At 53.2% G+C, this 20,523-nt stretch overlaps 8 protein-coding genes across 8 annotated transcripts; 3 read left to right on the top strand and 5 right to left on the bottom strand.

Annotated features, from left to right (window-relative positions):
* Nucleotides 1-1,089: 1,089 nt before the first annotated feature.
* Nucleotides 1,090-2,809, bottom strand: SPSK_00026 (amidase; the record flags this gene model as incomplete). Its single annotated transcript, XM_016727009.1, has 2 exons — nucleotides 1,090-2,445; nucleotides 2,516-2,809. The coding sequence occupies 2 exons, from the start codon at nucleotides 2,807-2,809 to the stop codon at nucleotides 1,090-1,092; spliced, it is 1,650 nt and encodes a 549-aa protein (XP_016582472.1).
* Nucleotides 2,810-4,971: 2,162 nt separating this feature from the next.
* Nucleotides 4,972-6,473, bottom strand: SPSK_10284 (oxidoreductase, short chain dehydrogenase/reductase family; the record flags this gene model as incomplete). The annotated part of the gene is made up of 3 exons (XM_016736768.1): nucleotides 4,972-5,427; nucleotides 5,668-6,332; nucleotides 6,392-6,473. 3 exons carry the CDS (start codon nucleotides 6,471-6,473, stop codon nucleotides 4,972-4,974), a joined length of 1,203 nt encoding a protein of 400 aa, XP_016582473.1.
* A 295-nt stretch (nucleotides 6,474-6,768) lies between these two features.
* SPSK_00044 (2OG-Fe(II) oxygenase family oxidoreductase) lies at nucleotides 6,769-7,875 on the bottom strand (the record flags this gene model as incomplete). Its single annotated transcript, XM_016727025.1, has 1 exon — nucleotides 6,769-7,875. The coding sequence occupies one exon, from the start codon at nucleotides 7,873-7,875 to the stop codon at nucleotides 6,769-6,771; it is 1,107 nt and encodes a 368-aa protein (XP_016582474.1).
* A 507-nt stretch (nucleotides 7,876-8,382) lies between these two features.
* On the top strand, nucleotides 8,383-10,497 carry SPSK_00015 (MFS transporter; the record flags this gene model as incomplete). The annotated part of the gene is made up of 7 exons (XM_016726998.1): nucleotides 8,383-8,573; nucleotides 8,652-8,763; nucleotides 8,842-8,937; nucleotides 9,006-9,125; nucleotides 9,183-9,305; nucleotides 9,372-9,901; nucleotides 9,984-10,497. The coding sequence occupies 7 exons, from the start codon at nucleotides 8,383-8,385 to the stop codon at nucleotides 10,495-10,497; spliced, it is 1,686 nt and encodes a 561-aa protein (XP_016582475.1).
* An 850-nt stretch (nucleotides 10,498-11,347) lies between these two features.
* SPSK_00016 (primary-amine oxidase) lies at nucleotides 11,348-13,437 on the top strand (the record flags this gene model as incomplete). The annotated part of the gene is made up of 2 exons (XM_016726999.1): nucleotides 11,348-12,239; nucleotides 12,311-13,437. 2 exons carry the CDS (start codon nucleotides 11,348-11,350, stop codon nucleotides 13,435-13,437), a joined length of 2,019 nt encoding a protein of 672 aa, XP_016582476.1.
* Nucleotides 13,438-15,107: 1,670 nt separating this feature from the next.
* Nucleotides 15,108-16,326, top strand: SPSK_00041 (uncharacterized protein; the record flags this gene model as incomplete). The annotated part of the gene is made up of 3 exons (XM_016727022.1): nucleotides 15,108-15,938; nucleotides 16,026-16,154; nucleotides 16,225-16,326. The coding sequence occupies 3 exons, from the start codon at nucleotides 15,108-15,110 to the stop codon at nucleotides 16,324-16,326; spliced, it is 1,062 nt and encodes a 353-aa protein (XP_016582477.1).
* Nucleotides 16,327-16,824: 498 nt separating this feature from the next.
* SPSK_10283 (MFS transporter) lies at nucleotides 16,825-18,513 on the bottom strand (the record flags this gene model as incomplete). The annotated part of the gene is made up of 2 exons (XM_016736767.1): nucleotides 16,825-18,084; nucleotides 18,154-18,513. 2 exons carry the CDS (start codon nucleotides 18,511-18,513, stop codon nucleotides 16,825-16,827), a joined length of 1,620 nt encoding a protein of 539 aa, XP_016582478.1.
* Nucleotides 18,514-19,320: 807 nt separating this feature from the next.
* Nucleotides 19,321-20,349, bottom strand: SPSK_00048 (uncharacterized protein; the record flags this gene model as incomplete). Its single annotated transcript, XM_016727029.1, has 1 exon — nucleotides 19,321-20,349. One exon carries the CDS (start codon nucleotides 20,347-20,349, stop codon nucleotides 19,321-19,323), a length of 1,029 nt encoding a protein of 342 aa, XP_016582479.1.
* Between the last annotated feature and the right edge of the window lie 174 nt (nucleotides 20,350-20,523).

Here is a 20,523-nt window from a genome sequence, read left to right on the forward strand (position 1 = left end):
ATAAGCCTAGTCACTTGATTCGTAACCTTCGGCCTCGAATCGATTATAACATTTTTCGAACTATACACGTCGCCCGTTATTTACTTCTTACTTTTACTTAGTTCCGTCTTCCCTAGGAAAGCCCTTTTTTTATACCACCGTGTACGGTACGTCGTCGGTGGATAAAAACGAAGAATACTCTCCCGGTGTATTGTACGGGACGTTAAAGTAAAGACGACGGGCCGACCGAAAGAAAAAAAAGAAACGATAAAAAGGAAGAATTAAAAAGAGAGAGACTTTAGTTAGAATCGAACGCCGGCCTTGTCTCTTTGTTCCCTTTTATAAAAAGTACGACACGGTATATAACTATTAGGTTATATATTAGGTCGTATACGGAAGAACTAGTTCGTATTATAAGAAATGTATACCGGTCTATTCTCGATTCTCGTTCGACGTCGCCGTGTCTATTATACGAACGGAACTCTTTTCCGTACGATCTAGTGTAACGTCTGACACCTAACACGTCCTTCTTATATTTAAACGTATCTTCCGTACGAATCAACCTAGTCCTTTTACTACCCTTACTTTTCTTTCCTACCATTTTAAATGTCCCTTATCCTTTTCTTTTACACCGTACGGTCTTTGTCTCGCTCGTTCTGTTAATATTGTTATCGTCCAATGTATTCTTATCGTTATCTTATCGTTATCTTATTACGATAACGGTGTCGTCGCCCACTCCACTTTTTAACCCTAACCTTTATAAATTACAATCCGTTGTTACTTAACAACAACTTATCGTACGACATCGTCAATTAACAGACAGTGTCGCGTCGCTATTCTCTTCATTTTCCCGTCGACTGCATCCTCGTACGACGTCTCGTCGTCGATTTATTTCTCATCCGATTTAATTAAATCAGATCAGAATGGACCCCCCGTTTTGTAGGGAACATTTAAATCCGACAGACCCCTGTCTCCTAACAAAAAAATTCTCATCCGGTTTGTCTTGTAGTGGTAGGTTTATTTTGTATGTTAGGTTTGGATACGTGGTTTTATGTTCGGCCCACCACACCTTGCCATGATTTCGACTACCCTGGAACCATTATCCATCTACTATGACGACCCTACTAGAAGCTTCTCAATAATCTCGGCTGCAGCCAAGCACTCACTGTCCATCCACTTCCGCGTCACGATCTGCAAGCCTACCGGCATATTTTGAGAATCCTGTGGGTTGTAGTGCTCGAAAAGATATACTTCTGTGTCGTTCCGTGGCTCGTAGACGCGCGCGGACAAGTCTTCACCATAGCCCCCCACCATGTCCGAGGCAGGAAATGCGAGGGCAGGGTAGTCTACTAAGTTCCATATAGCTGTATAGCCCCAGTAGCGCGACGTGTCGAGCGGCGGTGCTGTGCTGGTGGTCACGGGTGCAATCACAACGTCGACGTTGGCAGCGCTCCAATGCTCAGAGTACCGTGCACGGAAGGCATCGCGAGCGGCCCTGCGGTCTTGCGTGGTCGAGCCCAAGGCCGCTTCATTGGCGCGGCACTCGTCCATCATCCACTGGGTGAGTGGTCTAAGCCCTTCACCGCTTTCGGCACACAACTCACGAATCTTGGCGCCGCCGTCTTCCCAATAGTTGGCTGTAATGACCTTCCACGCAACGTCGTGGTCCAGTGGCTTGAATGGCACGACTTCCACCAGAGGACTGGTGCGTAGCTTAGTAACAACCTTTTCGAGGACCACCTGGACGGGAGGTAAGGGAGTAACGACGTCGTCTGTGTTCATAATGCCAATGCGCAGAGGTTGTCGTAGTGGCGTAGATGACTCTACGGAGACAGCATAGGGCAGGAGTGACGGATCGTCTATCCACGGCTTAGTTGCGGAATACGCGCCGTGAAATAGATTCAGGTCCCTTAGAGATCTTGTGAACGCACCCAGGGTGCCGTGGATTGAGTCGCAGCCGGGCGATGGCACCACAACACCAGACCCGCTGACACGCCCGACGCTCGGCTTAAAGCCCCATACGCCGTTGAGTGACGATGGTGCCCGGATCGAGCCGCCAATGTCGCCGCCAAATCCCAGCGGCGTAGCGTGCATGGACAGCAGCGCCGTCTCGCCACCGCTGCTGCCGCCGGCCGTGCGTGTGCGGTCGCGCGCGTGAACGGTGGCACCGTAAATGTTGTTGGACGTTTCCAGGTGCATAAACGACTGCGGCTGGGCAGTGCGGGAAAACACGATTGCGCCCATGGCCTTGAGGCTGGCGGTAAGGTGGGCATCGCGCTGCGTCTCGTTGTCAATCCAGGCAACAAACGCCGCGTGGGTGGCATGGCCGGACACGGCAATCTGCTCCTTCAGGGAGACGGGCAGGCCATGCAGTGGCCCCAGTGGCTTCCCAGTCTCGGCAATGTGCGCATCTGCTGCTTCGGCAGCAGTAATGGCTTCGGGCAAGAGCTCCGTCAGGCAGTTTGTCTTTCAGCTAATTAGGTTCCATGTCCAAACCGGGCTCACACAACGCATAAAACAGAAGGAAATGCCCTACCAGCTGATGTGCAATCGAAGCTCGCTTGCGAAACGCATGCAGCAGTGCCACGGCCGTAATCTTGCGCGTAGCCAGCAGGTCAACAAGTGCCGTGGCATCGTAGCGCTCCGTGACCTCAATCTCCCAGTCGGTCAAGAGGCCACATGTCCGCGGGACGTCAGTTACGTCTAACGTGTCCACTGCTGGGAGCTCCGGGAGGATGGAGTCCCGTGGCAGACTCTGCTCTAGGATGGACAGTGCATGCTTGATCCGCTGTTGGTAATGAGGTTTGATGTCAGCGGCGGTTGGAAGCATTGCGTGATGTGCTCGCAAACGTGTTACAGTGCCGGCTCCAATACAAGGTCCGTCTGCCAATGAGCACCTCCACGATATATAACCGTGCCCGGCAAAGATCTGACGTCGACTCGACTGTTGTTAGTATGGCGCTTATCATTAGCCAGATCGCTGGGTGCAGATAACGCGCGCGAGTGTTGCCTGTTACGGAATAGGCGTTTGGAGCCATCGCAGTGGAGCAGCTGCATGTCAACTATACTGCCCTCCGCAATGGTTCCCCGCTCCTTCTGTCTCGGCGCAAGAACCTCCCAACATAGAAGACCATGCGATAGCCATGTCTGGATTTGGTAACAGCTAAATCGAAGCACGGAAACCGCGACCACGACCACAAACTCCGCACATACTGTATACACAATGCCGCAAGTGGACGCCCAACCAGTACAGGTAGCAAAGGTTGCAAAACCAGGCCGTGCACCCCGTGCTGCGCCCTCCTGGAGCCGCACAGGCTGCGTGACATGTAAACGGAGGCGGAAGAAGTGCGACCAGGGCCGGCCAGGCTGCGTCAACTGCACCCGTCGCGGGAAGCCCTGCGAGGGCTATCAGCAGCCGTTTGTTGCGCAGGCCATTCGCGGCTGCCCTGTACCGCCGCCCAAGTCGTCCACAGATCGACCCAAGAAGAGGGCGTCACCGGTGGTCGTGGAGGCACCGGAATCGAGTGGCGGTTCTGAGCAGGAAATCGCCGAGTACTCCTTCTACCGAGCCCTGCTATCACCCGGTCACTCGCAATGGCAGTCTCTGCTCCTGTCGCCTCTCCCACTTTCGCGACTTGGCAGCCCTATTGCCGACTCACCAATGCGTGATGACCATGGAGACGAAAATGATCACCCCGATGGTGTTACAGCCCCCGGTTCGCCACATTCAAGTCAGACCGAACCCAGTCAAACTCCGGCTATCTGCGGCATGGCGTCACCAGAGAACTGTACCCGACTTCTGGGTTTAATGGAAGACGACGTCATTACGCATTATGAAATATCAACAATACCAGCGGCAGATGCATTGGGAATCAGTTCTGCTGTAGATGACGCACCCTGCGGCACTGCCGACACCGAAGTGTCCGCAGACGGAGAAATCTCTGACGATACTATCCGAGATGTTGTTACAGACAATGTCAGCAACAACACCGTCCCCGATGCTACAGTTAATGCTGCAGTTGACGCAGCCAAATATACGTCCGACGCAGCGCGCTACATAGCCGATATCAGCTCCGAGTGGTTACGTCAGGTAGATGGCACCAGTACTGGGTTGTCGCCGTCGTCCGAGCCGCACCTCCTTCCCACATTCCCCCAGTTTAGCGACCAGGATGTCTTCTACATTCAGTACCTCTACGACCAGGGTGCCCGCCAGCTGCTGAACATGGACGCTGGCCCACAGAATCCGTTACGATGCCTCTTTTTACCGCGTGCGTTGCAGTCAACCGGCGTCCTGCACGCGATGTGTGCTGTGTCAGCGTGCCACCGGGCCCGCCAGGCGGATCCGGACACACGCCTCACATTCTCCATGGCCGCGGCCCGATTTTACAGCAAGGCTACGGCGTGGCTGAGGACGTCGCTCGAAACATGCGTTACGCGGATGTGTGGCCGGCTTCTGCTGGACGACACGTCCTTGTTCACAGCCATATTGCTCTGCAAGTACGAGATCATCCACGGCAGCGTGCGGCACTGGAATGGGCACCTGCGCGGTCTAGAGAACATGTTCCAATCCTGTGGCGGCACGGATGCGATAGGCGTCGACTGTCGGCAATATATATCGAGTTTTATCCGCTACCACCGAACTGTGGGGAGCATCACGAATGCCAGCGTGTGGATGCAGACGGACGGCGCAGACGAGAGCGATGGCCCGGATGACGCCCTGGACGACGAGACCTCCCCGTCCTTCTTTATTGATCCGTACTCTGGATGTTCCTACTATCTTCTGTGCGCCTGCCGCTCCATCTCTGAACTAGCAGGGCAAGTGGAGAAACAGTCCATTACCAGCTTTTCTCAATTTTCTGCCCAGGTCAACACAATGTACGTCCCATCGACGCCGTTGTTGATCGAGAATGCATTTATCTGCAACAGAACGAATCATTGCCCTCTACTGACTTATTGCGTAGTGTCACTACGCTTGGATCGTCCAATATCCAGCTAGGAGAACAGCCATGTCCAGCTGGCGTCACCATGGCCCAGATCGGGCGGTTGCTGTTTGTCGCCCAGCGCATCCGCTATGCTGCCTTTGTATTTCTGCACGCCATGATTGAGTACGCAGAGAGCACCCTTATTGACGTTGAGCCAGCCGAGTGGCGCGCTCTCATCGACGGCCTCCCGTACGCCAAAGCCCGCGCCGTGGACGGCTGTCTGGACATGCTGGAAACGCTCCCTGTTGGCGCCCACTGCGAGTTTGCCGCGCTCACTCTGCCGCTGTTCATCGCCGGCTGTGAGACTGGCAACCCACGGCAGCGCTATTTTGTGCTCGACCGGCTGTTTCTGTTGGAGAAAAGCGTTGCTATTGGCAACATTACGCGGGCTCGTGATGCGCTGGTGATGATTTGGCAGCAGACAGATTCGACGGGGAAGACGGCCAGGCGCTTTTGGTGGAAGATCCTGCAAGAGATGGGATGGGAGCTAATCTTATCATGACTTGCTGCTTTTGCTTTGTGAAAATACCATGATATTGAGTGAACTACGTATGACCTCTCAAACGACTGTGTATCCTCCGTCAATGATAATGTTAGCCCCTGTCATAAAGCTTGACGCATCTGAGGCGCAGAAGACGTATGCCTGGACGCAGATCTGTCAGTGATTGTGTTCTGCACATACACGGCATTGTGTTCTGATACTCACCCCTTTCAGCTCGTGCGCCAGACCCATCCGCTTGGCCGGCGTAAGATCGATCCACGTCTTTTGCGTGTCGGCTGGAATCGAGTCCAGCATTTCGGTGGCAATGTAGCCAGGGCTGATGCAGTTGACCCGGCAGGTGCCGAGCCACTCAATGGACAAGCTTTTGGCCAGGTGAACCAGAGCGGCCTTGGAGGCGTTGTACACGGCCTGCTTGTCGGGCACGTTGACGATGCTGGCGCTCATGCTCGTCGTAAAGATGATGTTGCCATACTGGCCCGTGGCCTGCCACAGCTGCGTAGCCTTTCGTGCACACCACAGGCTGCCGTCAAAATTGACACGCATTGTCTGCGCCAGGCGCTCCGGCGTCGTTGTTTCCGCTGGGTAGTCATGGGCAACGCCGGCGTTGGCGACCATAATATCCAGCCTGCCAAAATCAGCGACGACCCGGTCGACCATAGCATCTACGGCAGTCGCATCGGAAATGTTGCACTGATAGGCCTTGCATCGGACACTGTGCGTGTAACTCAGCCATACCGCCGTAGTATCTGCATCCCTGGCTGTATTGTACACGATGGCTACGTCTGCGCCGGCCTCGGCGATCGCAACGGCCACTGCCAGGCCAATGCCACGCGAACCACCTGTCGGAGAAGACGGTGACCTTGTCAGCACTACAAGGAAATGGATTGATGATTCGACTGGAAATAGTCGCGTGGGTCTGCTTAGTTACCTGTGACGATGGCGACTCTGCCGGCAAGGCGGAACGATTCTAGAACATGTTGTTCGGATGGGGTTGGGAGCAGATCTGCCATTGCGGTGTGGCTAGCTGGATTCTCAGTACCGAGCAGCTTCTGGCTGATAGATTGGCAGGCGCAGTCAAGGCTGTTGTCCATGATAGCAGGGCAGATGGAATCGATAAATCCAGACCGCGCACGAGGATATAACCGTGAAGGGCTGGAGTATGGCGCCAGACGGGTATCTTGCCCAATCTGGCAAGAGTCACGCACAGTGCTAAGATACGACGTACACAGGTTTGGGCTACTGTAACTTCAATGCACCTTGCTCCATTGTTATCTGAACGACTACATACCGGGACACTGTCCCTTTCTACCCCGACTTGATCACTACCGCCTTTGGGGCCACGGCCTTGCCCTCAGGATACTGCAGGTGGATTCGCTCTTTGTGGTAGCTGCCTATCTGGATGGGGTTGAAGCGTGCCGGATTGTCCGCAGTGACGCACGACGGAAACGCCTCGATGACGGCCTCGTTGTCGGCCCCAAAGAAAAACGGCATCGACAGCCGTGTCTTTCCCTCGATGTTGTACGCCCGGTGGATGGTCGACTGCAGCAGGCCGTTGGTCCACATGCTCAGCGTGTCGCCGACGTTCACGACAAAGTGGCCCGGAATTGGGTTTGCGGGCAGCCATTTGCCCGTGTTGGACAGCACCTCGAGCGACTTGACCTCGTCCTGGCACAGGATCGTAAACACCTCGAGGTCGCTGTGGGCAAAGATGCCGGAGCCTTCCGGGTTCTGCGGCGCGGCGGCTTCGTAGTAGTTGAGCGCCAGCATGACGTTGGGGTGTTTGGTGAACTGATCAAAGTAGTCTTCATCTAGCTGCAGACCCAGGGCCAGGATCTTGAGCAGTCGCCGCGCAAGCACCATGATGGCGCCATAGTACTCGCGCATCAGGTCACGGAAACCGGGCATGGTGTCGTCGGGTGGGTAGAAGTTGTAGCTCGAGTCCCACGGCCCCGTTGCCTCGGGGTCCAGCTCGGCCTCGTAACCCCAATGGATGGTCTCGTACATGCGCCGTTTGATGGCCCCGTCAGGCATGGTGCCGGCCTTGGGAGCGTAGCCAAAGTACTCCGTCGGGTTGCGGCTCATGCTGAGTTCCATCTTTTGCTCGTGTGTCTGGTCCTGGAAGAAGCAGAGGCCGGCCTTTTGACACTTGGCGATGAGGTCCAGGTCGACGCCGTGGTTCTTGATGTAGAAAAAGCCAATTTGCGAGCAGGCCGTGTAAACCTCTGCGGCAACCTTGCGCCGAGCGGCAATGTCGTCCGAAAAGGCGCCGGCCAGGTCCACCACGGGAATTTGGGTGATGGGCGGGATGTCACCGGCAACGACCTTGCGGGCACCAATGCCCGTAGCAATGGCCTCGTCTTCGTTATCAGTAAACCCGGCAAACGGGTTGTACTTTGCGGCGGTAGCGGCCATTTTGGTAGATGCGGTCTAAGGTGTATACGTTGTCGTGTGGTTTTAGTGGGTTAGTGTAGATGAGACATCTTGACTTCTTTCACGACTGTCTGAAGTCCATATCGGGCCATGCAAAACGTGGATTTATACCCCGGTTCGTTCGTTTTACAACTGTTGCCTGTCCCCGCGTATCTCTTGTCGAAACTAGCCATAGACCAAGATAGCTCGACGTCCGCCATCGCGCGCGACTCTTACCAGACTCGGATTAGTTTGCATCGCAATGTGGGCAACGTAGTGGGCATTTTTTAGGCGGACAATGAAAGGTTCACATTACATATTTAGCCATGTCATCCCGACAACGGCTGTTCCACATTGAAGCGGCCGTCCTATGACATGACATGCCTAGTCCGTGTACCCGCTTGTTCTCTCCGTCAGTTTGTCATCCACCGATTGTCTCCCCGTCGCACCAGTTGTTTGATTTTATTGTCTTCTTCTGTTTTTTTTCCTCGTCTCGCGCCCATCCCCAGAATGGCAGAAGTACACGACACATTCGTTCCCGGCACCATCCACCTTGTCGATGTCGCCTGGGAGCTGAATCCCGATCATGGTCGGCGGCAGGAGCGGGACATTGTATTGCATCCCAAGCCGTCAAGTCATGCGGACGATCCGCTCAACTGGTCCTACCGCCGGAAACTGCTGTCGACGCTGTGCATGTTTGTGTATGCCAAAGACCGCACTATCATTCATTTCTTTATTTGTTGTCATTAAATACGTTAGAATAAATGCTTACAACACAGCTACGCCATGACAATCTGCATTTCTTCGGCGGCAATCTACTCTGTCCTGGAACCCATTTCAGAAGCGACCAATCTGTCGGTTGATGAGCTCAATGCGGGCACTGGTTACATGGTGAGAAACCGCTGCAAAGGCAACAAGCAAAAATTGACAATATAAAAGCAAGTACAATAGACGCTGACATCGTTGTAGTTTCTCTCGTTTGGCTGGGGATGTCTTGTTTGGCAACCTCTTGGTCTTGCCTACGGCAAACGACTGGCCTACCTATTGAGTGTTTTGTGCACTGTCGTACGTATAGTTCTCATGGCGCTGCAGACAACGCGAAGTAGCCTGACAAAAACAAACGCATCCTGTAGGCCGTCATGATTTGGGCCCCGTTTACCACCAACAAAGGGCAGTGGATTGCCAGCAAGACCCTCCAGGGCTTTTTTGGTGCTCCCGTCGAGGGTCTTTGCGAAATTTCCATGACCGACATTGTGCGTGGCTCTCCATTATTCTTTTTTATTCTCATCTGGGCCTAACTAACGAGCCAGTGGTTCACCCATGAGCGTGGAAAATATCTCACGATTTATGTACTCGCTCTTTACATTGCCAACAGCATTGCCCCATTAATTGCTGCCTTTATTGCCGCTGGACAGGGATGGAAATGGGTCTTAGTACGTCGTCCCTCTACGTAATGCATCCCTGCATCACGATGAATAATGCTCCACTAACAATACCAGTACTGGTGTGCCATCTACAATGCCGTGTCGTTCCTCTTCCTATTCTTCTTTATGGAAGAAACCAACTGGACGCGCGACCAGACCTCGACCGAGGACGTTCCCATTCACAATGAAAAGACCGTCGGTGACAATTTTGACGCTCCAGTATCAGCCGCTACAAACGTCGACAAGGACATTGCCGGTGCCGGTGCAAGTCACGGCGACGAGGTGCCCAAGCTCTTTGCTTCGCCTTCCCATGGCCAGGGCGCCATGTCTTACACCAAAAAGAGCTACTGGGCCAAGCTACGCCTTTTTGACCGTCACACCACCAAGGTTGTCACTACCATGAGCCTCTTCCGCCAAGTCACGCGGCCTCTTCTCTACATGCAGCTGCCAGTCGTGGTCTTCTGCGGCACGGGCGTTGGCTGCTACCAGATGTGGCTCAGCTTTCTAAACGGTACCGAATCGAGTATCATGAGTGGATCTTACGGTTTTTCGACCCTGATGCTCGGTGTGCCGTTTGTCTCGCCCATTATCTTTTCCTTTATTGGGTCTGTCCCCCGTTCATTCCCCATTCAACATCATCTTCGTCGGGCCCACCATGATCTCCGTCCCCGCTAATGCATATCGCAGCTATCTCTATGTCGGCGTATTTGGTGACCGGTTTATTGTACGCATGGCCCGCCGCAACAACGGCGTTTTTGAACCAGAGCACCGTCTCTGGTTGCTCCTGCCCCTCGTCGTCATTGCACCCGGCAGCCAGCTGCTCTGGGGCCTCGGCGCCTACTACAAGGTCCACTGGATCGGCCCTGTCATCGCCATGGGCTTCATCTCGTTTGCCACCGTCGTCGGCGCCCAGGTCTGCTACAGCTACTGCATCGACTCGTACCGGGCTCTCAGCGGCGAGGCCATTGTGACAGTCGTTCTGCTTCGCAACAACATGCTCTTTGGCATCAACTACGGCATCACACCCTGGATCACCAATATGGGTCTCCGTAACGCCTACACGCTGGCCGCCGTCGTTGCCTTTCTTCAAGTTCTCACTTTCCTTCTTATGACCACATATGGCAAACGTCTTCGTGCGCGGTCTGTAAAACTGTTCCGCAAGTACTGCGCCCAGCTTGAGGCCGACGGGTTGCTTCACTAAGCTTTGTGGTTCGACGTGCACAGGCGGTGGTTGAAGTCATATAGAAAACGTCCGATTCGTATGGGTCTTTCGGAGATATATGGAGTACTGCTGGAGATAGGGCGATAACTCGTCATACATTGATATCACATGAGCTGTAGTCTGTTACCCGTATTGAGTTGCGTTTCCTTCCAATCGACAATTTCGACAAATCATCGCTAAATGTCACTGTTGCTGAATAGTCTTATATCATTATTTTGTGAAAGAAATATCAATAAAACAAACACGTGGGTAAATTTTTGTGCACGTTTTAATTAATATGTTTATAAAAATATTAAGAACTAAATGAATATCCCTTAGCATCATAGTTCTCGTAAAAGGAGAACAAAGAGAAAAAAATGCCAAAAATTCGGCAAAGACAATTGTGCAAAGAATGGAGGATTATCACCAAGAAGCCCTGTCAACAACACGACGGAAATTTTGGACTGCTATGTAGAGGACATGCATTATCCTTGTACAACAAAGAGGTCAAATATCACACGTGACTGTCACAAATGCCAACACGGCGCGTATTGTTCCCAAATAGGAAGGAATCACGCAGTGGCACAGTATCCCCAGCGACCAAACAGCGCCAGCGCCACAGCTCAAACGAGCACTTCATCCGCATCGCGCCATTGTGTCCCATGGTCAAAAGACGTAGTGATGATAGTTTCTCATACTTCGGGCCAGGGCGTGATCTACAGCCGACGATAAATACAGTATCTTCAAGGCGCATCTCCAACGACCAAGTTGCTGGTTGTTTAACCTTCATCGCACCTTTCTTCCTGACGTAATGGCGATTTCGCAGCTCCTAGAGGACACGTCGACCACAATGGCCACTTCAAGACCGCATCCCTTTGACACCCTCACTCCTGGCGAGGTTCGGCTTGCCGTGGCCATCCTCGAAAAGGCCTTGCCCGGTGTCGCTCTCCGCTACAAGCGCATTGACGTCCTCGAGCCCATCAAGAACGATGTGACGGCATACCTTGACGCCGAGCGTGCCGGCCTTCCCCTTCCGATGAAACCAGCCCGTCTCCTGTTCTCCTACTTTCACCGGCGGGACAATGGCCGCTTCTGTAAGGCAGTGCTGGATGTCGACGCGCGGCGGCCAGTCTACATCAAAGAGCTGTCGAGCGACGTGCAGGGCCCAGCCGACGTGGATGAGCTGGTGGAGATGGAGGAGGCGTGCATGAAGCACCCGGCCGTCCTGGCTGAGATTGCCAAGATGCAGCTGCCTGCGGGGTACACGGTGTGCAACGACCCCTGGATTTACGGGACTGACAGCGACACCGAAACACGTCGCCTGGCACAGTGCTACATGTACATTGTTGCCGTCGACCATCCACAGACAAACCACTACTCTCTGCCGTGCACATTCTCGCCCGTCTTTGACCAGGTCACCAAAGAGCTCGTGCGCATGGACCATTTGCCGACGGGCGCGGACCACAGCACCCAGCCGACCAGACCGTGGAAACCTGTGGAGTGTGTGCAGTATGCGCAGGATCTGCTTGACCAGCCGCTGCGGACAGACCTGAAGCCGTACCTGGTTCGGCAGCCGCAAGGCCCGTCATTTACGGTGAACGGGCAGTCGGTCTACTGGCAGAAATGGCGATTCCACGCTGGATTTAACAACCGCGACGGACTCGTCCTATACAATGTCACCTACGATGGCCGACAGACCTTTTACCGGTTGTCCATGTGCGAGATGACTGTTCCATATGGCGGTACGTGAGACACACCCAACGTTTTGGCTCGTGTATGGCGCGCACCATGGAATACTGACAAAAAGTGGCAGATCCTCGCCGGCCGTACCACCGCAAGCAGGCGTTCGATGCCGGCGACGTCGGCTTCGGCATTACCGCCAATCAGCTCGAGCTCGGCTGTGACTGTCTCGGGCACATTCACTACTTTGACGGATACCGCACGGATGCCAAAGGTAACCCTGTGCTTCTCAAGAACGTGATTTGCATGCACGAACAGGACAACGGGCTGCAGTTCAAGCACACGAACTACCGCAACCAGGCTGCTACCGCCGTCCGCAAGCGTGAGCTAGTCTTGCAAATGATTTGCACTGTGTCCAACTACGAATATGTACTGGCGTGGATTTTTGACCAGGCCGGCAACATTGAGCATGAGGTCCGTGCTACAGGCATCCTGTCCACGATGCCCATTGACAACCTTGACGCGGCCAACCCAACCACTGTCCCCTGGGGCACCAACGTGGGCCCTGGTGTCATGGCCGCCTACCACCAGCACCTTTTCGCGCTGCGCATCGACCCGGCCATTGACGGCCACAGCAACACACTGTTTTACGAAGAGAGCGCGCCTTTGCCTGTCGACCCCGAAACAAACAATTTTGGCATGGGCTACCAGACACAGGCAACCGTTGTGCAGAAAGCTGGGTTTGCCGACCTGGATGTAACACGCAACCGCGTCTTCAAGATCCGCAACGACAGCCACATCAACCGAGTGTCGCGCAAGCCTGTCGCCTACAAGATCCATGCCGCCCCCAGCCAGATGCTCTTGATGGCCCCGGGCTCGTTTGCCCGCAAGCGCGCCGCCTTTGCCGAACACGCCATGTGGGTCACCAAGTACCAAGACGACGAGCTCTACGCCGCTGGCGAGTTTACCAACCAGAGCCGCCGGGACACGGGGCTGTCGGAATGGGCGGCGCGCCCGGACAATGTGGAGAATACAGACATTGTGGTGTGGCACACGTTTGGGCTGACACACAATCCGCGACCCGAGGATTTCCCTGTCATGCCAGCCGAGCACATATCGGTGCGTCTGCAGCCGGATGGTTTCTTCGAGAAAAACCCGGCATTGGATGTGCCCCAGAGCAACCAGGCTTTCAACCAGTCCACGCTGCACCAGGAGACTGCTGAGGCCACGTGCTGCAGCAGCGACAGGTCTTGGCTGTGACTTATACAGGAAGGGGTATGTAGATGTTAGAAACGTCGAATTAGAACAAATGTGAACTGATTAATTCAGCTATAAAGATCAATGTCTACTGAAAGTATTCATAAGGGCTAAACATCGTTGTATATTTATTAGAATAAGAGGTAATCAATTAAAGCCACCGTAATCATTCTACCGCTCGGGAAAGGCCGTTACAGTTCGCGGCATTTAAGTCTACTTCGATCCCCCGTGCTCTTAATCTTGCGGCCGCCTCCCTGTCCTTAGTGGTATAACTTGTACACTCTGCCAAAAAACCACCCTACTAATATATGACAATTGAACCCTACCTTGAAACGGCCGTCAACCCTGTTATCAATGCTGCGACAATTCTGCCAGAATTGTTTAACAAAACCAACAACCTTACAGGGGCAAGCACGCAAAATTAGATCATACAATATTAGACGATTTAGGACCGTTGATTAACCTCAGCGACATTCTATCGACGTTTCTTCTCCAATGTGCGGTATTGGGCCAATCATAATGTAGTATTTTTTAGGGCATTGGAACAGTAACGTTTGGGTGTTACGATTACGGCCCCGCGGGCCCAGAGAAGGGACCCAAGGCGGTCAGGACCGGTAGAACGTGGCCAGTACGGGAAACTGTAGCTGGAAAAGAGAGGCTTAAACAAGTAAGGTCAAGGCCTTCCACAACCACGTGCAAAAGCGTAAGGAAGAGAATACTACGAGTAAAAAGCTCTTAGTAACTAAACAGGGTTATTTTATACGAGGAGGAAATAAAAGCACTTTCCTCGTTAGTGCCGTAATCGTAACACTAACCGTGCCCGTACGTAATAGAAATGTCGATAAGAAACGCCATCGTAAATCTTTACTCTTAAAAGACGGAATACATCCATAAATATCTAATACCCTTTTTAGTAGTCGTTTTGTTTACGGACAAATACTTTTCTCGAGCTGTCTACTACCTCGATTCTCCAAAAGTCATGCTGAACATCTTCTGGATAAGATTTGTTTTTCTCCACCATATTTGACAGCCATTACCCCTTTCCTTGTTCTTTACCTTAAATTTGAGATCTCCATGTAATTTCTTTACAAAAACGACTTCAAGGCGCATGGAAACCCAAACTTCGGCAAGGCCACGTCGAAAGCCAAGCCGTGTCACGCAAGCTTGCGACTTCTGTCACCGGCGCGGCCTGAGGTGCGCTCCTATTCCTCCACGACCCCTGCCAGTCGATGTCGATGTCTCTGGGCAGATGGCAGGATGCTTAACTTGCATCGAGTATGGGCAGATGTGCACCCGCCTACGAAAGCCAAAAAAGCGCGGGACGAAGGCCCGACCGAAATTCATAGAAGCAGACACGGTGCTCGGTGGCGGGTCACCGTCGCCGTCCTCTACGCCCAGCGCGGTCGGCCCCGATGGGCAGTACACGAGCAGCAAAATCAAAAATATTACTACATTGATAGACATATATCTAGACTCCATCTATCCCTTGTCAGTTTATGTTCCCATGCTTCCCAGCCAACCCCGGCCGATCCCCGAATTTCCGAGACTTCTGCTGACTCGACTCCCGGGACAGATTTCCATTCTTCTGCGAGACAGAGCTGGTGCAGTGGTGGAAAAAAAGCAGCAGCTCCCTGCCGCAGCTTCAAGACCTTTATTATATCAGCATTATCTGCATGTGTGCGCTGAGTGCCTCACAGGCCAACAAGGGAGCGCTGTTCACTAACGACACCAACGGCACCAACGAACCCAGATCTGCTCCCATCACGTCCTCTGTCGCAAGCGAGTTTCTCGATGAGGCGATACAACTTACCCCGCTGACTTATCAATACCATGGCGGGGGAAGCGAGGGTGGAATTAGCCTTCTGCGCTGTTACGGCATTCTGTCTCTCATCGGAACGCAGACCGGCGATGCCCAGCTTCTCCACCGGTACCTCGGTCTGTACCACGGTCTCTCGGCACAGATCGGACTACACAACGAAGAGAGATGGCCCGCAGCAATGCCCGGAACAGCGTCCGTGGCGGCACTCTCGCTCTGCGAACGAGAGACCCGGAGACGGATTTTCTGGGTCGTCTACCGCATCGAGGTGCACAACGCCTGTGTCCTCGGCCACCCGATCCGGACACCTGAGTCGCAAACATACGTCCAATACCCCTGTGGCGTCCACCACCCCCTCACATTCCTCTTCCCCAACCGGAATGGCAAGTTTGAAAACTGGATGGCTGGGTGGAACTACACGACAGAGCTCTACCGGATCCTCGAGCACGCCATTGTCGATTTCCGGAGTAAGCGAACGATGCACACGACCGTTCTCTGGAGGACCGAGCAGACTACGTCTTCTAGGTCCGGGTCCGGGTCCGAGTCCAGGTCGACGGCGATTCTCCAGCAACTACAAAAGATGCAGTCGAATTTGTTGCCGCAGTTTGCCCAGGCGGCCATGAAATCATCCGACAGCGGCAGTAACCGGAGCGGGTTTCAAGTCGCAAATATTCTGTGTACAATCCATGTGAGTCCCAGCAAGAGGGTGGCGCCGTGCTGCAGACGTGCCTTGCCTTTTTTAGCAATGACTAATATGAACACACGAATCTCATAGTTAGTCAAGATGGTCGTCTTGGCTTCCGAGAATGGCCGCTTTGTCGAGGTTTGCCAAAATGTCCAGGACCTCGTCGACAGCATGGGGACCGTCCCACGAGACTACATTCGAGCGTTTGGCACACCTGTTGTTAGTATCTTCCTGTTAATTTTGGATGAAAAGAGACTCCGTACATTGTCTGCTAACGGTCACTCCACAGATGCAGGAACTTCTCGGTGTCGGTTTTATGCTTACGAGCATGGCAAGTCGAGACCACAGCCTGTCCGACGAGGATCATTTTCGGTTAAAGGCCGTCATGTAAGCGTGTAAGCCTGCATGAGAGAGAATAACATGAAAATTATTCTGACATGTATGAAAACTAGTCACTTTCTATCCGAGTTCATCGAAGAATTAGCTGACTGCATCGAGTCGGCGCGACACGCTGCCTGCTGCCTCCGGGAAAGCCTCTCTCGCGTCGATCAAGCCGTATCATCACGGAGAGTCGAAAATGACAGCCCGCTGGCGAGAAATTCTCTCTCCTCGGAGCAGCCAGCAGTGGATGTTCTGAGTACAGCAGCGTATTTTAAAATCCTCCCACTGCCATCGTCAGCATCGTCGGATACGTCTCCGATACCAAAGAGTTAAATACATATTGCAATGCGTACGATACCGGTCGTATTTAAAGGTTTAGTATGGACAAGAAGCGTGAGCAGTAATAAGCAGATATGTATATATTTAAAGAATGACTACCGTGATTCATTACCAACAGAATAAATAAAAATAATCTTGTTAAAAGGACACACGATTGCCTCGGGTGTGCTCACAGAAACCAACGGAATTCGGGCACACTGGGGCCGTCTTTAAGGAGCTCCGTGGGTGTCTCCTGGATGTCGAGCTTCCGCCCCAGCTTGCGATCGCGCCTCTTGTTGTCCAGCAGCATGTACAGAAACAAGACGCTGGTCAACACAGCCCCTGTAGCACCAAAGGCCGCCGAGGTCGCCAGTGCAGGGATGTACTTAGGCTTAGAGTTAGCTGTGAAGATGTTGCTCGACACGACGCCCATAAGGTTCGCCAGCGGTACACCGACGCCAGTGAGCGCCATACGGCGGCCCTCATCGGGCGTATTGTTGTTATACCACGCGCACAGGAGGATCGAGGGCGCACCCGATCCCCAGCACATGAGAAACGTTGCAAAGTAAGCAACGTGGAGGTTGTCGAGCACGTCGATGCTCGCATAAATGATGAAGCCTACGAGCGTGAAGACGAATCCGATCAGGATAAAAGGCGCGCGCAGACGCGTGAAATCCGAGCTGAAGCACAGGAGAATGAGGACGACAGCGCCGCAGATGTTGGGCGCCACGGTGTACAAGTTGGTCTTGACGGCAGAGTAGCCGAGGCGGGCGACGATCTGGGGCAGAAAGAGGGCCACGGACTGCAGAGGTACGCCGAGGCAGATCTCAATGGCCAAAAAGGCGTAGGTCACTGGCTGGCGAAAAATCTGGAGGGCATCGCGCAGGACAAATGTCTGGTTGACGACCGCGGACGAGTCGACGCGGATTCGGTATTCGGACAGCGTCCGCTCCGCCTCGGAGAGGAAGTGCGCTGAGGCCGGGTTCAGCGGCAGGTAAAAGTAAGTGAAGACGGAAAACACAATGGTGACGCAGCCCTCAATGAGGAAGAGGTAGCGCCAGGGCTGCAGCGGCGTGTTCGTGATATGGAACACGCCATAGGCGAGGAGACCCGAGAATGCATTGGCGATGTTGCTCGAGGCATAGAACAGCGACATGCGGCGCGCTAGCTCGCCGCGGCGGTAAAAGGTCGTGAGATAGTACACAATCAATGGGAGAAAAGCGGACTCGGCCATGCCGAGGAACCACCGGAGGGCCACCATGCCGGCAAAGCTCTGGTTGGCAACTAAAACACGAAGTACGTCAGATGAAAGACCCAGAAGAGATAGGCAGAGTAGACAATACAGAGAAAAGAAGACGACTATCTCACCCATAAGAATCGTCATCAACCCAAAGACAAGCATCATCGCAGGCAACACGCGAGATGGGCCAAACTTCTTCCCGGCGACGCTCTAGTTCCGGGGGACGTCTGTTAACAATTTACTCGTTGAACATTGGCTGTTCGTTAACTATTCGCTTACCAAAAAGGGCGCTGTGAGAACAAATGGAATATAGAAAATGCCGAGCGAAATATTGTACTCGTTCCCCTTGAGGTTCAGGTCGACTGCCATTCCCGCGGTCGCAGCGTTGCTGAGATTTCCCTTGTCCAAGCCGTTGAAGAGAAACATAATAGCCAGAACTGGAAGCAGCCGGATATCCAGTTTGCGACATAGGGCCCGTTCCGCCTTGTGGTCGAGGACGAAGCCGGTCATAGCAGCCGTGCCGCCGTCGGGAGAGTCGATGTCGCTGTGGCCCTCATTGTTGTCGTAAGCGGTGGTTTTCGCCTCGTCACCGTTACCGTACTTTGTGTCCTGGCAAGGAATGGTGTCTGAGAACGCCATTCTCGTGGCGAAGGACATTGCGGGGCCTTTGTATTGTATCTCTCGTGCTTGGATTTTCAGTTGGTGTTTCTCTGTATCTGGTCTTGGCGATGCTCTCGGTGACTTTCTTCTCCAGATCAGAGCGCCATAGCCGCGCTCTTATACGTGCAAGTAACAGCCATGTCAAATTTGGTGTCGTCGTTCGCTGTTCGACCGTCGACTAGTATGCGAGCTGGTTATTCTACCCAATTGTTTGTGCTTTTGATTAACTCGTGAGTGGTACGGAGTACTGGAGAAAACACGTTATTCGGTTGTCGGGCTGCTAAACTGTTAAACGGTTAAATGTTGAACTGTTGAACTGATAAACTAATAAACTGCCCTTCCACGCAAAGCGCACTCGCCAACGTCCTGTTACGGTATTAGCTTATCGGCCGGCAGTGATAACTAGGCTTTATCTCTCGGTCTTATCTTTCGGCGGTGCGGGGAAGCGCAGTCGGTATCAGTCTAAATCGTATACGAGGTAGTCCTTTACCGTGTAATACTTCGTACTAGTTCTGATAATGTTCGAGAACTTCCAGGATATTACTTAAATGGCAATAAACAGCATCTATAGACACTGTCAAAGCACATCATGCCGTCATTGATTTGAGCATGAGAAAGAAAACATGCATTCTATGGTTTCTATGCCTATCTATCTTCTGTCTCCTATCATCCATCATCAACACGCTAAATAATCCGGCTCCTTCACGCCTTTCTGCGACGTTATGCGTGTGTAGTCAGCAACCTGTCTGTGCCTGTCAAAATTAAACATCTAATGATGAAAGTTAGTTACGGGCTGAAATTAATCATGGCCTGGGAGAGGAGGCTCACCATAGATTTCCCCGGAAGACAGTCGTCTAGGTCAAGCTCGGCAAAGATGACTTCATCGCCCTTGGTTTTGGCTTCGGCCAGCACATAGCCGTCGGGGGACACAATCATGCTGCCCCGGATCAATCCGTATTTGCCGTCTTCGACCCCTGATTTCGCAGCGGAGATGGAAAAGCAGCTGTTCATGTACGAGTTGGCCGTCATCACGAGTCTGTGCTGGAACATTGACTCCTCCTCCGACTCCTCGTATGTCTGCTGAATTTCGGCCTTGCCGCAGAGGTCCGGTGCCCACGCTGTTGTGTTGTATCCGCAGAGAATGACTTCCGCCCCTTGAAGGCCGTAGCATCGCCAGCTCTCGGCCCAGCGCCGGTCGTTGCAGATCATCATGCCCATGATGGGGTCTCCTCTGTTGTCGTCTCTGTCATTGCCGTTGTTGTTGATGCCATCACTGTCGACGGATAGTTTCGCGGCGTTGAGAACTAGACCGGGCGCGCGAAATGCCGTGAAGCCCAGGTCGCCTGGAGAGAACCAAAGCTTCTCCAGCTGGTTGATAGCACCAGCGTCTTCAAAAGGTTGTAGCGTACCCGGGAGATGGATCTTGCGGTACTTGGCAAGGATGTCTCTCCTCTTAGCAGAGTAGTAGACGCACGAGTTGTGTTGACGCCGTTGCCCTCCTTCAGAGCTTTTCTCGGCAAACCCAAGACAGACATCCAGTCCCAGGATAGCCGCCTCGTCAAAAATCGGCCGCGTTCTTGTCGATGTAAGCAAGGTGCTGCCATCTTCAAAGTACTGGTCAGATTGAGGGACGTCCTCCAGCCTGTAGCGCGGAAAGAATGTTGTCAGGGCGGTCTCTGGAAACACGACTAGCTGGGCGCCCTTCTGGCCGGCGGCCCGGAGCAGCTTGATGATGCGGTCGAGAATGTCCTCACGTGGTGTATCAAGGTGGTTTGGACCCAGCTGGGCCGCAGCTACCCTGAGAATCCGAGCCATTGGGAGTGAAGAGGTCACCGGTAAAATGCTATGCAGTGTAGCATAGCATAGCAATGACAGCGAATAGGTACGAACCAGGCAGCGTCCGGCTTTATGTATTATATAAAATAGATGCAACTTGGCTTGCCGGCCAATTGGCCAAGCAAACTTGGCGATAAGGATACGCGCTTGATG

The sequence above is a fragment of the Sporothrix schenckii genome (genome assembly GCF_000961545.1).
Source record: "Sporothrix schenckii 1099-18 chromosome Unknown Cont51, whole genome shotgun sequence".
Classification (NCBI taxonomy): domain Eukaryota; kingdom Fungi; phylum Ascomycota; class Sordariomycetes; order Ophiostomatales; family Ophiostomataceae; genus Sporothrix; species Sporothrix schenckii.